Below are 16881 nucleotides of genomic sequence, written 5' to 3' on the forward strand. Positions count from 1 at the left end.
ATATTTTAAGTTGCAAAATGATCCTTCATCTTCATCGTCAGTTATACCTGTTATGATTTTCTTTTTCTTTTTAACTCTGGCATTAAAGCAGTGAAACTTTGCTAATATGGGACAAGGAAGGTTTGTGGCTTTGCCACTTATGTATGTCCACAAAGACATATATCCATGTTGGATTTTGGTTTCAAAAATATGACTTTTTACAGCAGGAGTCTGAGCTTCACTAGATTGGCTGAATTAAAATGTGAAAACTTCACAGGGAAGAAACATCAAACTGATGGGCATCGTTATGTTTTTCTTTTACTCTTCAGGTATGGCCAAACAAAACCAACGAAATGACAGCAGTCAGGTGAAAGATCTTATACAGCTCTGTGAAAATAGGTCTGCTGATACGAAGGAAACCAAACCTGAGAACCAACAGCAGGGAAAAGAAAGCTCGGAGGATAAGAGCTCCTCTGAACCATCCACCTCTGGACAGAGCAGCGCTGAGGATGGAAAGAAAGATGGAGGATGTGAGGCGGAGAGGAGATGGAGCAGAGAAGGAGGATCGTCATGCTGCCAGCTGGATGACCTGAAGACACTTTCAAAGTGTGACATGAGGCTGGGAAATCTGAGCTTCTCTAGATCTCACACCGTCCTCATAGATGTAAGCTGGTTCCATCTTCTCTCTCAAAACAAATTACATTTTTAAACAAAGGAATATGTCTTAATGTTATGACCTTGTCGGAGAAAAAGGAAACTATTCAAATAAGACTGTTTTCTCAACACGTGTTTAAAGCTCCATATTCTAATAAAAAAATGCAACAAAATTCTAGATGAGAAAAGATAAATGAAGACAGTTAATCAGGGACAGTAATAAAACCTAAAATGACCTCCTAATAAATGATGAAGCAATCTGATGTAATTTCACATCACTGTGATCCTGTTCACAGCAAACCACATAAACCAGACCATGGCAGAACACAGCACATCCATCTTTATTATCATCTTTACTTTTAATGCTGTATGTTACAGAAAGCTTCCAGGGTTCTAATAGTGTAGAAATATCAGAAATATCCAGGTTTGGATCGGTTTGTAATAAGAATGTAAGGGTTTGGAGGAATGTTTGCCTTTTCTCTGACTTGTTGGTGTCTAAATTTGGCCGACGAGAGCCACTGTCCTGGATGATTTAGATGGTTTTCTGCTTCACATACCCAGCCATCACCGCATCTCAAGACGCCTTCAGATGTGTCTCAAGACTCTTCTGTTGACATGTGTTGGTAAATCAATCTGTGTCTATAAGATACGTCTATAGACATGGATCTAAAGATGTCTTGAGACGACTTGAGAAGTCTCAAGAAATATTGCAGATTTTGAAGATGTCTTAAGATGTCTTAGAAATAAAGTTTAGCAAAATATCACTGTCTACTATTCTTTGTTAACAGTTTATATATTTTTCTTTTTATAGAAAAGACTGACAAGCCCTAAATGTATAGTATTTATTAATAAAACATAGGAAAATACAGTCCATCCATTTTCCGTCAGCTTATTCCTGCTGCGGTGGCAACAGTTGCTGGTGCCCATCTCCAGCTGTCTCCAGGCGAGAGGTGCGGAGGTTTCCAGTCCATCGCAGGGCAACACAGAGACAAAGAAACATTCACTCACACCTAAGGAGAATTTAGATTAGCCAATTAATCTAGCAGCCATGTTTTCTGGACTATGAGAGGAAGCCGGAGTAACCAGAGAGAATCCACACATGCTCAGGGAGAACATGCAAGCTCAATGCAGAAAGCAGGAATTTAACCCGGAACCTTCTTGCTGCAAGGCAGAAGTTCTACCCACTGCTCCACTGAGCAGCCCAAATACACTTTGTCATATTATAATTATTGCACAAAGTATTTACATGTGAGGCTTAGGTTTACAAAATGATTACATTAAGTTACCTATGTGGGTGTGTTTGGTGAAGTTGGATTGTGAATGATTTTTTAAAAACTAATTAACAGTACTGTCAATTGGTGGCAACAGACTTTGTTTCGATCCCAAATTTTTTAAATTGGCTCCCAGAATCATTTGTGGTGGAGGAACAGCAAGGTGTCAGTGATGGCTGCCGTTGAAAAAATGAGTTTTCCCTTTTTTTGTTTGTTTTTTAAACAATAATAATAATTTTATTTTATTAATCTCATACTGGAGAATTTCACCATCCCCTTGGTGGGCAGTGGGCTGCCATTGTGGGGTGCCCCGGGGTTAAGGGTCTTTCTCAGGGACCCAGAGTGCAGGCTGAGGGAATTGAACTGGGTGCTTGCAACCTTCTCTAACCAGTAGGCCAACACTCCCCTCTCGTCTTAATACTGTTTGCAGCCTGTCAGGTAGAACCAGGTATGTTGCCAGAACACCTGGTTTTACCTGGTGAATGATTAACAAAGTTGTTAAATCATCTAAATCAGGCTTTTAAAGCATGGAAACTTCTAAACCCTGCATCATGTCGGCGCCCAAGGACCAACTTTAGAAACCCTCAGTCTAAATGTTCTCCTTTCTTCCTTTCTCCTCATTTTTCTGGTTAACCTCATTGTTCTTTTCTTCATTCTACTTTTGTATCCCGCTCTTCTTTCTGCATTTGACTTTTCTTTCTTTCACTTTTTGTTTTCTACCATCTTTCCTCTCGATGCCCCATTTCTATTCCTTCCTGTCTTCCATCCTTTCTGGTATCCTTCATCCCTTAATTTGATTCTACCTCCCTTCCTTATTGCTACTCAGATTTTGCAACACTGACCAACAATGACTGTTTTAAAACTGCTAATAATTCATTAATTTGTTTTTGGCTAAACAAGTAATTCTTTTTCCAGAAATAATGTATATTATCTGATGTTGTTTTGTTTGTTTTTTAGGTGGAAGTTTTTCACCAGGGTCAAGTTGTTCCTCTGAGAGGGAGAGACCTGTGGCACAAGAACTTTGTCAAGATGCCGTGTTCAAGGTCAAGCATGTCACCAAAACCAGATATGCCACTAATGGGATGGATACCAAATGTAAAGAATTCATTACATCACATTTCCAAAATCCTAAAACTGTGTAATGTTCAGGGTAGCTAAAGTTTTATGACCTGCTGTGAAGGGGCTGGTAGATGTCCTGTACAGCAGGTAAACTGCTCCATTGAAAGCATGTTGGATTTATAGCAAAGAAAGATGAAATAAAGGGAAATCTGAAAAAATGAAATCTAGAAATGAAACTTTAAAAATGTTTTGACAAAAAGGGTTTTGATAGTAACTTTGCTCAATTGTTTTTTTATATAAAACTTATTTTTTCAAATTTATAAATGCAAGGGCAAAACTCTACCCACTGTCGAGAGTGAACACTTGTGAAATGCGTGCGAGAGCGTGCATACAAGCTAACTTTCCAAAAGATGATTTGCAATTTTTCCACTATGTCAGACTCCCCACCAGTAAGTGAAAATGGGGACGAGCACGTAGGACAGCTTTACGTAAACATATCACTAGAATTATTGAACATTTAGATTTCCAAATATTTCTGAAACCCAGCAGATGCTTAATATTTGATGTTTAAAGATATTTTAACAAAGAACAATGTTTCAGCCTGGAAACAGCCTGGTGCAGAGGTGGAGCCTGATCTCCAAGCAGCTGGATGTTCTGGCCAAGAAGAAAAAGGCAAATGTGGAAGATGTGAAGGTAGGTCTGAATCATTGCAGTGTTTGCTGTCTTGCATTGAAAACCTGAGTCGTTTAACTCAACCTATGCATCTAATAAATCTTTTTCCATCAGGAAGCTATCTTCAAATACAACCCCAAGTATAAACCAGAGTGGAAATTTGATGCACTGTCCAGATTTGTGAAGGTTTGTCATCAACTCTTAATTTAGCATCACGTGTTTTACAATTTTATAACCCCATCATTGATTAGAAATGCTTTTATGTTCTTTCTAGTCCTCACATTTAGAAAATCACTTTTCAACACTATCTTCGAAGATTGCTGCTCTGGCCTTGAAGTTGCCTGAACAGCTTGAAAAGGTACCAATGGAAGCGATCACTACAATGTTGCTGCCACCTTGACTGTTGCGATTACAGAAAACCTCTGTTGCATTATGGGTAATTCTGGTGTTAATGTAAACCCACCCACCGCACATTAAATTTTCGAGTGGAAAGCCTCAGACTGACAAACTGACCAAGTATTATTATACCTCAAGCAGGTGATTACTATTAGCACTATTCAGAGTGGCCTTTTATTGTGGGCAGTCTAAGGCACGCCTGTGCACATAGACTTGTACCCCATTTACATTACCCTTGAAAAACCGTGCCGAGACCGGTCCAAGCTCAGTAACTGAGATAACTTATCATGTGTAAATGGAAAGCAAACTGAACTGAACTGAGCTAGACACAACCGGACCGCGCTAACTGCAGACCAGTTCCAGAGGTGGGTTCGGCTCGGTTTTTCCCCTGGCTCTGTTCTCTGATAACAAGAGCGCATGAGCAGAATGTGTCATCTCTGGCTGCACATCCCAAATCACACTGCATTCCAGTAGTTGGCGGTAATACCCCTCCCAAAGTTGCTTGCCAACCAACACAAAACAGAAGAAGAACAACTATAAACAACAATCGAAATCTTCTCCACGCAACATTTTAAATAATGGTTGCCGTCTTCGCGTGACCTTCCGCAAACACCGAAGTATATCAATAATAATCAAGCATAACTATCTGAATGTGACGGGCGCCGCCACTTTGATTTGCTTGATTCCCTCCTTCTTCGTCGTCTTCTACTTCTTGTGTTTTATAGCGGTTGGCAAACAACTTTTGGTGCATTACCGCCACCAACTGCTTGATTTCCTCCTTCAATACTGGCAGTAATACTGCAGATCGTCACTAGGAGGCGAGGAACCGAGATAGCGTGATGTGTAAACGGTCGTCAGAACCGAGCTCGGATCGGTCTCGGCATGGATCAGTTTTTCAATGGTAGTGTAAATGGGGTATTGGACTATACACTTTTAGAGGCCCCACTAAATTAGCTTTATATAAAAAGCAATTCTAAGGGAATTTTTTCTATTTTTTGTTTCTACAATAATCAATGTGAAAATGTTCTGCCAGATCATCGCTTCATTGACATATTTTTCTGTGACCTAAAAACATCTTAAAGGCATACTATGCAACATTTTTCAGTTAATTAATGTGTTCCATAATGTTTTGGATGATTAAATGAGTCATTTTAGGTCGAACAAAGGTTTTCTCGGCCGCCCTGGTGGTCTGTGGGGGAAATACCGCACTTGCAATTGCAGGAGCCCTCGGCCCGCACCCACAGGCTCAGAACTCTTGCGAGAGTCAGTCTTGCTTTACGGCGAGAACTGCTACACGCCCCCAGTTAAAAGCATGCTCGTTGCTAGCACTGTGGCGATCTTTGTGCAGTTGTCATGGCGGAACCAGCGTGAAAACAGTGAAAGCCCATGTCGGAGCAGGCAAGAAAGAGGAAAAGGGCTCCGGACAGAGAGAGGAGTCGTACAAGGGTGAACATCGGGCAAGCTTTATCCGAATGGCGAGAGCTAAAATAAAAAGAAGGCTGCAAGGCTGACGTGGACCTCGTGTTTCTGCTGATGCGATTGTAAGTAACATTGGAATGGTTTCTCTCTCTCTGTGTGCATGTTCATACTTTCACTGTGTTAGTCATTCGTTGCGTTCGCCTGTCTGCTAAGCTCAAAACAACCGCGCCTGGCTTGACGGAGAAACCAGGAGAACAGCTGAGCATATTTACGACAGTGCACTTTTACTTTCGCCCTCTGGGGGGAGCCTCGCTGGAAAATCAACCCCGGTTGCATAGTGTACCTTTAAGATAAGGTGTAACCAGTCATATTCATCCCATGCATTTGTTCTGCAGCTACTGAACCAGGTGAATCCAAACTGCACAGTGAGTTAAATTGTGCAGATTGGACTCACTGGGTTCAGTAGCTGCAGAACAAACATGGCATGGAGATGTCTTAGCTTCATGTCTCCCTCCTCTTGATTTTTTTTTTTTGTGCTAAAATAATTCCTGGCTAATTGCTGACTAGCTGACTGATGGTGCTGCTACAGTTAGCAGGATATCCCTCATGCTGGTTGAGGAAGCAGCCTACATGTCTGATGTCACTGTATAACCAATAACTGTAATGATTTGTTTCTGTGGGTTCAGACCATCCCGCTGCTTCAGCGTCATCAACCTGCAACCATCACTTTGTCCCAGTTCCAGATTGCATGTCTGCTCGCTAACGCTTTCTACTGCACCTTCCCTCACCGCAACACCACAAAACCCGACTCAGAATACCACAACTACCCGTCAATAAACTTCAGCAGGTCAGCAGTCACAGCTTCTCTGGTTCTCCCCCAACTTGTTTAACATCCTGATTATTCATTTTGATTTTGCACTCAGATTGTTTGGAGAATGGTCAGAGCGGAAGAACCAGAAGCTCATGGCCATCATGCAGTATTTTAACATAGTGACAGATGAGAGTAAGTACCAAACCCTGAACCCAATCCGGTTCATTGGTGAGATGTACGCAGGAAGTCTATAATTATCTGTTTTTTCTGTAGAATTCAGACATGATGGACTGGTGACGTTTGAGAGGCGTTGCCTCAGAGAGGCAGATGTACCAGACTGGAGAGGGTAATGCCTTATATTGGAAATATTTAACATTTCTATGATAGAAACTGCTGGAATGCAAACATTGAGTCAGTGAGACAATTCACTTTATTTAGCAGCACTTTATACAGTAGATAGAGCCAGAAGCTGATAAAAAGCCGACATACAGTTTCTTAAGCCTCGTTAATGCTTGTAAATCTCTAACATTCTAGAAAGCAGCTTCACTGCAATGCTTTTCATCATTTAAATGTTTGACCCTTGATGGACTTTATTCTATTTAAACAGTTAAGCAGATGGACTGGTTTTCATTTAAAAACAGATGAAAGAAGGCACATACAGTTAGTCACAGTAAGAGCTGAGCCTGTATATGTATGTATATCTAGGAGAGAAACAGGAGCAAACACTGGAGAATAGAAGTATTTTTGTTATCTTTAACATTTTAAATATCAAAACATTTTACATTTTAAAGGATGTTTTTCATTACCAATAAATGAGTGGAGTCATAAGCTGGTATTTTCATCCTTCAAACCTTTTGAAATAGTCTCTGATCAATTTTAGGATAAATTAAATAAAGCTCATTCAGAACCCTTTTAAAGAGCTTTTTTTCTTCTTACAAGACTTTGCACAAGAATTAGATTTTTAATCGCCGCTTTTGGTGGAATGTAGGAATATAAGATGTGAGGGGTGATATTATGGCAGGCTAATGTTAGGATCCTTCCAGGATTGAAGTTAATATAGGAGGAGAACAGAGGTGCACTTTTGGGTGTTTTTTTGCAAAACAAGACTGATTTCTAATTTAAGACTACCGTATTTTCACGACTATAAGGCGCACTTAAACGTCTTTTTTTCCCCTCAAAATGTGCAGTGCGCCCTATGGTGCGGTGCGCCCTATGTGTGTTGTAACTGCGACTTTTGAGACCACCTCATTGAGGAGATGTTGAAAGAGTGGCTGAATGTAAGGAGACCAGGGGTTTTTTTTTCCACTCATCACCATCGCTGTAACTCCATGCGTGCCCATCTCACAGCTGATGTGAAAAACATGGGGAAACAAATTAACCCTGTGCTCGCTGTTCAACCGTTCGACATCGGTGTGAACCGGACCCAGCAGGTGCAGCAGAAGCAGCGAGTTTACATGCAAAGTCAATGGTTGACGCGCATATAGGTGCAGCAAAAGGTCCCGCAGCCTTTAAGCATCTGACGCACCGCCAACGCGCTGCTGCTGCTCGAGATGGAAAAATAGAAGTTTTGCTGCTGGACGCGCCGCATCAACCAATCAGAGAAGCTGATCTGGGAGCTGACAGCGAGACAGACACATCGCTCTGATGACATATGATATTAAGGCAAATGAAAAAGGCTGGATGGATGAGGAGATGATGAAAGCGTGGCTGAGGGAGGTGTAGCCTATGTGAGAAGAACAGGTGTTTTTTTTCCACGCATCACCATCGCAGTTAATCTGTGACTCCATGCGTGCCCATCTCACAGCTGATGAGAAAAACATGGTGAATCAAATGAACGCTGTGCTCGCCGTTATCCCGGGAGATCTGACAAAGGAACTTCAACCGCTCGACATCGGTGTGAAGCGGCCGTTCAAAGTAAGGCTGCGAGCGGCGTGGGAGCGATGGATGACAGACGGAGACCACAGTTTCACGATAAGTGGAAGGCAGCGCCGGGCAAGTTACGCCACCGTTTGCGGATGGATTGTAGATGGACTAACGTGTCTGCTGGCTCTGTTGTTCAAGCTTTCGCAAAAGCCGGCATTATTTCTGAGGAGCCGCGCTGCACGGAAAGTGACTGACAGCGAAGAAGGGGAAATTGGCATGTCTGATTTAGCGCAGCTGTTTAATTCAGAAACAGAGGATGAGGACTTTGATGGGTTTGATTACTACTCTGTAATAAATACATGAATAAAGCACAATCATACTCAGTTTTGCTCCCGCTCTATTTTTCTACCTGAAAACTTAATTCAACAGCAGCCTCTGGGCGGGTCTACTCCTCTTCACCGCGGCGGCTGGCAGGTGTTTTTTCATCTAAATAATCTAAATCTTGCAGCTATATTTGCTGTGATCAGTGGGAATAAAGTAGTTTTAATATGTTTTTAAGTGAGAAAGTCCACCTGAAAACTTCATAATTGCAGTCAGTTCATCCAGATTATCTATTTCTGTCGGAGGCGCTCAGACCCCCACATACCAGCGGTGCACCGACAGTAGAAATCCCTTCAACAGCAGCCTCTAGGCCGGGCAGCCTCCAGGTTCACCGCGGCTGCTGGCAGGTGTTTTTCCTCTAAATAATTTTAGCTGCAGGCACCAGGATACCGGTAATAAAAGCGAACAAATTCCGTCGGCAGGTTTCAGGATTTTAAGTTAATTTAGGAGTGATCACTGCGATGTGTCTGTCTCACGGCCAGCACCCAGGTTTGATTAATAGTTTGTAATAAATACATGAATAAAGCACAGTCAGACTCAGTTTTGCCCCCGCTGTATTTTTAAATACGCAGTAGAGGTATTTAAAGGTAGTAGAGGACATGTACCTGTATATAAAAAACGCGTCCTATAGTCCGGTGCGCCTTATGTGTGTGTTAAATACAGAAATGGGACACATAACTGAGACTGCGCCTTTTAGTACGGTGCGCCTTATGGTCGTGAAAATACGGTAGTACATATCATAGGTTTAAACTCGATGTCTTTAGGTGGCTTGAGACGACGTGTGTTGTGAATTGGCGCTATAGAAATAAACTGGATTAAATTGAATGTAAACCCAAGAAAGGTTTGGGAACCAATGTTCCATCTGTTTTATTTCTTGTAGGTGCAGAGAAACACTGGGAAAACTGCACGTAACCTCAGAGGGCACGATCGAGGATGAAGGTACAGGGCTGCTTCAGGTAAAAGGCCCACGGTGTCAGGTGACCCACAGCTGTCCGTCCACACAGGCCTGACTGTATCTGTGTGTTTGCAGGTGGACTTTGCTGCCAAGTGGATAGGCGGGGGTGTCCTGGACACTGGTTTGGTTCAGGAAGAGATCCTGTTCCTCATGCATCCAGAGCTGATCGTTTCTCGCCTCTTTACAGAGAAACTTGATGACAAAGAGTGTCTCATCATTACAGGTTTAATGAAATATGAAACGTTTATTGAAGCCACTTCATATTTCGGAAAATATTTATTTCTCTTCTATTATATATTAATTTATCCTATTTACTCACTATAAAAGTTTCCACTCAGTCTGTTTCTCTCTCAATGTCACACATTTCTCTGCAGGATGTTGTTTGTAGGCCAGACATACTGTAGCTTCTTCCCATAACAAACCAGATTCTTTCTCAAGGTTTATTCATAACATGTTATTGTTTAACCAAAGTGTTTGTAATTTGTTTCGACTCTGACTACTTTCCATTGTTATAAGTAAGGGGGGACGAACGCTGCTCTAGCAGAACAGGGCAGAAAGCTGTGCCATTAGGGCCGTATGAGGAACTGTTCTCTCTTTGCAAAGATATGAATAAATGTGCCGACTGAGTGAAATCCAATTGAATATTTATTATTATTATTTATTTTACTAGGATGAATGGTTGAATACTTTTTTCCCCACGACAATATTTATGTCGCTTCTTTATTTCAGGTGGAAAGAATTGCCTAAGAATTAAATGCTCATGTTAAAGATTAGGTAAAATAGTCTTTATTTTATCCAGGTATTGTATGTTTCAATTTTCAACAATGATCTATACTTTTGACCGAGAGGGGTTTTCATGGTAAGACAAAATGCCCAAAGGGAACACAAGTCAAAAAAGGTTTGGAAACAATGAACTAGACGTTGGGACACTCATCTAAAATGGCTTAACCACCTTATATAGTGCCTTATAATGATTAGGGCGGACGGTCCGAAACAGGCTCTGTTTAGCAGGTTAGCTTGGCAAACCTATCTTTGACAGTTAGCTATAGCCGGCTTTAGATTTTTCTCTGAAGTAAATAAAGAGGATAGAATAGAATAGAAAATCCCTCCATTGTTCAACGATAGTGAACAATGGAGGATAGTTAAAGGCAAACATTGGCGTTTTGCTCCAGACAAACTTAAGCCATTAGAGAAAGTAATTAATAATTAAATCTTTTTTTAATGTTTAGATGTTTTTATGGTCCTTAGCTGGATTCGATTTGATATGCCATACTGTGTTTTATTTTGTCTTATCCTCAGGTACGCAGAGGTTCAGTTGCTGTGATGGTTTAAGTGACAGATTTCAGTGGGTGGGACCTTTCGACGATAAACTTGAAAGGTGTGATTAGGACACGTCTCTATAAAACATTAAAAACAAAGATTTTAAAGTGTTCTAATTTATTGATTTCCTCCAACTCTTTTTGCAGAGATGATTGGAAGCGGCTAAAGCGTCAGATTCTGGCTATAGATGCGCTTCATTTCAGACATCCAAAGGAGCAGTACAGTATGGAAAAAGTTAGACGGGAACTGAACAAGGTCAAAATTGTCTCAAGCTCTTGTCCTGTTGAAACATTTAAAAATGTCTTGTTAAACTGAAACTTGAGCAAAAAAAATTGCTTATTTCAATTTTTTTTGCGTGTATTTATAAAGGCTTACTGTGGCTTTAAAGGCCAGCCTGGCTGTGAAGAGCCAGACATAGCTACAGGGAAGTGGGGCTGTGGAGCCTTCAATGGAGACGCAGAACTCAAAGGTAACATTTGTTCTATTATTTGATCTGTAGTTTTTGACCTTTAAACCAGTTAAACATTTTCGATAAGTTTTTCTCTGTTAAATACTTGGTGTTTGTTAAGGCCTTATTGAATAATTAAATTGATATATGCTGGTGAAAGTTCTCAGTCATCGAGATCATCGTCATTCCAAAAAAGTAAAAAAAAAACACTCCACTGGACATTGTTTTCCAAGTTTGAATTCAATTAAATTCAGTTTATTTCTATAGCAACAATTCATAACACACATCATCTCAAGGCACTTTACAGTTCAACCAGATCATCCAGTGAGATTGATTCAAAGTTTTCTAAGGAAAACCAGTTGATTGCATCGACTCATTGACTCGAATGCAATCTCTCTTACTAAGCATGCTTGTAGCAACAGTGGAGAGGAAAAACTCAGTTTTAACAGGAAGTTTAAAGTCGTTTGAAGTTTGAAGACATTTCGCTTCCCATCCAGGAAGCTCTTTTAAATCAAAATGTCAGAAATAGTGTTGAGTTCGAGGTTTTATACAGTAGCCCAACAAAGCCTTGCTTTGGCTTAGAAAACAAATTGAAATGGACGAACCGGGCTGTCTCTTTGGAATGGGGGTCGTTTGGCTTCTTTTTTAGCCTGCAATACCCCATACCTGTCTATGTCTCTGAAAGCCAATAAAGAGAAGCCAGGATAGGCGAGATATGATCTCTCTTTTTAATTTTCATTAGAACTCTGGCTGCAGCATTTTGGATCAGCTGAAGGCTTTTAACTACAGTTTGTGGACTTCCTGATAGTAAAGAATTACAATAGTCCAGCCTTGAAGTAACAAATGCATGGACTAGTTTCTCAGCATCACCCCTGGACAGGAGATTTCTAATTTTTTCAATATTCCTCAGATGAAAGAAGGAAATTCTAGAAACCTCTTTGATATGGGATTTAAATGACAGGTCCTGATCAAAAATAACACCAAGATTTTTTACTTTATCTAAAATCAGTTTAATCCCATCCAAATGAAGTGACTGACTAATCAGCTTCTTTTTCAGAGACTCTGGTCCAAAGACTATAACTTCTGTTTTGTCTGCATTCAGAAGCAGAAAGTTAAGAGTCATCCAGGTTTTTATGTCTTCAAGACATGCCTGTAATCTATGTAATGGGTTAGCTTCATCTGGATTTATAGACAGATATAGCTGGGTATCATCAGCATAACAGTGGAAATTAATCCCATGCTGTCTAATAATTCTACTGATTGGGAGCATGTATAAAGTAAAGAGAATTGGTCCTAGCACTGATCCCTGTGGTACTCCACAGGTAACATTTGAGCATGTGGAAGATCTATCATTAACATGAACAAACTGAATTCGATCAGATAGATAAGATTTAAACTAGTCTAGTGCTGTTCCTTTAATTCCAACAAAATATTCAAGTCTTTCTAAAAGAATATTATGGTCAACTGTATCAAATGCAGACTGAAACTCTTCAAAAAGTTCATTCTGGTGTAAGTGATTGCTACTACTTTCACAAGAATTTTAGATAAGAAAGGAAGATTGGATATAGGTCTATAATTGACCAAGTCATCTGGGTCAAGAGACGGTTTCATAAGCAGAAGTTTAATTATAGCAACCTTAAAAGCCTTTGGTGTAATGATCTCAGGAAGTAGGACCCAGAATTCAAGGCGAGACAGGCAGTGGGAAAGTTCAAAGCATTTATTTAACAAACAGGTGCGCGGGGCTGCTCGTCTGCTGCGGGGCGGATCTCTGTAGGGATAGGAAAATACAGGTCAGTGACTGGATGTGGAGCTGAATACGACTTGGAGCAAAGTCCCTGACCTGATTCAAAGTTCAGTCCGTTAGCGGAGGTTTGATCGCAGTTGCGTCCCCAGAGTTCCTAGAGAGCGATGCCGAGCAGCAACAGAGTCCAGAAGGGAAATCCAAGGCCGAAGTCAGGAGACAGTTCCAGGTTCAGAAGCCGGTAGAATCCAGGACCAGATGCGACAAACAGAGCAGACAGGGGCAAGGCAAAACTCGAGATCCACAGGGCAGAAAAACTAGTCATAATCAGGGAAGCAGACAGACTAAAGAAAGCTAGGAAACGTCTCACCAAAACACACGAATAACCTGGCGCTGATGGGAGGCCAACACACAACTTAAATAGTAGAGGAACCAGGTGGAAATGATCGGCGATAATCAGCCGGAGAACCAATTAGACAGGGAGCAAGGAGCAAACGAAAAAAACGAACCATCAGAGCCGAGATCATGACATTTGGTATATTTCCCTGTAACAGAGATACACTCACCGGCCACTTTATTAGGTACAGCTGTCCAACCGCTCGTTAACACTTAATTTCTAAGCAGCCAATCACATGGTGGCAACTCAGTGCATTTAGGCATGTAGACATGGTCAAGACAATCTCCTGCAGTTCACACCGAGCATCAGTATGGGGAAGAAAGGTGATTTGAGTGACTTTGAACGTGGCATGATTGTTGGTGCCAGAAGGGCTGGTCTGAGTATTTCAGAAACTGCTGATCTACTGGGATTTTCACTCACAACCATCTCTAGGGTTTACAGAGAATGGTCCGAAAAAGAAAAAACATCCAGTGAGCGGCAGTTCTGTGGGCGGAAATGCCTTGTTGATGCGAGAGGTCAGAGGAGAATGGCCAGACTGGTTGGAGCTGATAGAAGGGCAACAGTGACTCAAATAACCACCCGTTACAACCAAGGTGGGCAGAAGAGCATCTCTGAACGCACAGTACGTGGAACTTTGAGGCAGATGGGCTACAGCAGCAGAAGACCACACCGGGTGCCACTCCTTTCAGCTAAGAACAGGAAACTGAGGCTACAATTTGCACAAGCTCATGGAAATTGGACAATAGAAGATTGGAAAAACGTTGCCTGGTCTGATGAGTCTCGATTTCTGCTGCGACATTTGGATGGTAGGGTCAGAATTTGGCGTCTACAACATGAAAGCATGGATCCATCCTGCCTTGTATCAACGGTTCAGGCTGGTGGTGGTGGTGTCATGGTGTGGGGAATATTTTTTTTGGCACTCTTTGGGCCCCTTGGTACCAATTGAGCATCGTTGCAACGCCACAGCCTACCTGAGTCACCAGATCTCAATCCAATAGAGCATCTTTGGGATGTGGTGGAACGGGAGATTCGCATCATGGATGTGCAGCCGACAAATCTGCGGCAACTGTGTGATGCCATCATGTCAATACGGACCAAACTCCCTGAGGAATGCCTCCAGCACCTTGTTGAATCTATGCCACGATGAATTGAGGCAGTTCTGAAGGCAAAAGGGGGTCCAACCCGTTACTAGCATGGGGTACCTAATAAAGTGGCCGGTGATCGTAGAATAATCACATCCAAAATGGAGGAGGAGATCAAAGATCTAACATACAAGTTGAAGGCTTAGATGAAGACAATAGTTTTGCTAACTCTGAAAGTTCAACTGGGAGTTTAACCATCCCCCCCAAGAGACAAACCAATCGCGGGGGGAGGAGTGCAAATTATCTTATTTATAAAGAATCCCATAAAAACCTAAAAAGACCTGGACCAGTGATTCAGCAAAACATGGTTCTGCAAAAATATCAACATAGCAGGTAAAATTAACTAAAAAGTGGTTTATATTGATCTTTTTTGTTCCATTTCACTTATGGCCTTTTCACACTATTAAACCCAACAAATACTTTGACCTTTTCACATTTTGCCACATTAGACCTCCACCTTTAAAGTTGTGTCTCATGCAGGTTATTTTTGTTAAATTTCTAGGACAGTGGACCTGAATCAGTTCAGGCAGGAAATGTTGCATCCGTCACAGTGACGCTGTCTGTTCATTTGCAGCTGTGATCCAGCTGATGGCCGCAGCAAAGGCCAGAAGAGGTTTGGTCTTCTTCACATTCAAAGATGATTATCTGACAAAGAGGTTGCAACAGATTTACCACTCCCTGGTATCACAGAAGGCGACAGTTGGTGAGACAATTCATGACAGAAATTATTTTTTCCCCAAGTTGTGAACAGGAGCATTAGGGGAAGAGTTGGTTAGAAATACTCAGATCTTTGGATGATGTTTTGCCACTTTAACATTTCATGGTGATCTGGGGAAGTGCCCATTGATGTTAGAGCCTTGATCTTAGTGCTTGTTATGAACATAACTGAATTTACAAAAACTTATTTTTTAGATGTTCCAACTGGAAAGTTGGAGATTGGTCAGAAATATCGTCCATACATTGTTTTATTTTATGTAAATCTTAAATGGAAATTGATATAATCCACATTTTGTGAACTGTCTCTACTTTAGAGTTTAAGTTCTACAAATTTTAAATCATAAAATTGATTATAAAATTAAGAATTTATTGCTGAGACTCCCCTTAATTCTTTCTATAAACTATGATCATTTCTCTTTTTCTTTTCAGGCCAGCTGTATAAACATCTGGAACATTACTGTAGTCTTCAACGTAAACAAGGAACTTCACATGAAAGACTGTTTGACTACCTGGGAAAAATAAAACTGAATAGTTCACTTTAGGAATTCTCTTCTGTTTGCTTGAAACTGAAGGAACGAGATAAAACAAATAAAATGAGAATCAATAATGATGATGATTAGCTTTTTGGACGATCAAACAACAGGAATCTGGTTTCTTAGATGCTGCTTGATGAACCTTAATTAGACTTAGACTTAGACTTAGACTTAGACTTCTTTATTTGTCATTTTGTATGCACAGGGTGCATACAGAACGAAATTGCGTTACATACAGCTTATGAACGTTGCATTGATATTTCAAATGGCACGAGTTATAGAAAAATACAAAAAGTGCAGCAGTGGTCAAAGTGTGAACAGTGCAGAGGATAAGAGACAGTGTGCAAGTTGCAGTGGTTCAGTGCAAAATGGCATTTGTGCAAAAAATGCGTTATTGAAAAATACAATGAGATGAACAATTTAAAGGGCTAAAAGTTAAAAGTTCAGCAGCATTTGATGCCCGATAATGTGCAATAGGTGCAGAGTTCGGATTGTGGATTAATGTTGAAGCATCTCATCTCCAAAAACCACCAAATGTTGATTCCTCCTGATAAATGATCTGGATTCTTTCTCGGTTCCATCTGTACAGCAATGAATTTACTGCAACATGATTTCCTCTCATCCAGACGTTATTTGATGAACTGTAAGAAAAGTTACAGACTAGACTTGCATAAAGTTTTGAGTTAAACCACAGCTTTGATTTGAGTGCTTTGATTTTAATGGCTCAACTAAAACATGAAGATTACTGAAGAAAATGTTTTATTCTGTTCCAAACAGGCAGCACCCGATGAAAAATGGTTTTTACTGATTCTTTGATGCTTTGAGGGAAATTAGCTCAAATTTAAAGGAATAATTTTTATTCGACAGAAGTGGACTTTAAAGAGTAATGTTTTAATATGACAGGAGAATTTAGACTAAACAAAGAAATACAGAAGCTTGTGAAAACTGTTGCTCCTAAACCGACTGTAACTCAGATGCTGCTTAAAATGTTGAACTTCTAATTAAATGTGTTTTCAATGATCTTTCAGTGTGTCGAATTATTATTGATGTTTAGTGTTTTGTCTTAGACTTCATTCTTAGATTACTAGACTCAACTCATAGTTAGTACTTTACTTCATAGTCA

General features: G+C 40.7%; 1 protein-coding gene across 1 annotated transcript; it reads left to right on the top strand.

Annotated features, from left to right (window-relative positions):
• Positions 1–310: 310 nt before the first annotated feature.
• On the top strand, positions 311–15900 carry pargl (poly (ADP-ribose) glycohydrolase, like). Its single transcript, XM_038296652.1, has 16 exons — positions 311–647; positions 1213–1226; positions 2880–2974; positions 3551–3656; positions 3750–3821; positions 3910–3993; positions 6137–6297; positions 6374–6453; positions 6535–6607; positions 9386–9461; positions 9536–9683; positions 10760–10838; positions 10927–11035; positions 11150–11249; positions 15083–15211; positions 15655–15900. The coding sequence occupies exons 1-16, from the start codon at positions 311–313 to the stop codon at positions 15765–15767; spliced, it is 1776 nt and encodes a 591-aa protein (XP_038152580.1). The 3' UTR covers positions 15768–15900.
• The last annotated feature ends 981 nt before the right edge of the window (positions 15901–16881 follow it).

This window comes from Cyprinodon tularosa, unplaced genomic scaffold (assembly GCF_016077235.1).
Source record: "Cyprinodon tularosa strain WSP-4 unplaced genomic scaffold, ASM1607723v1 ctg374, whole genome shotgun sequence".
Lineage (NCBI taxonomy): Eukaryota > Metazoa > Chordata > Actinopteri > Cyprinodontiformes > Cyprinodontidae > Cyprinodon > Cyprinodon tularosa.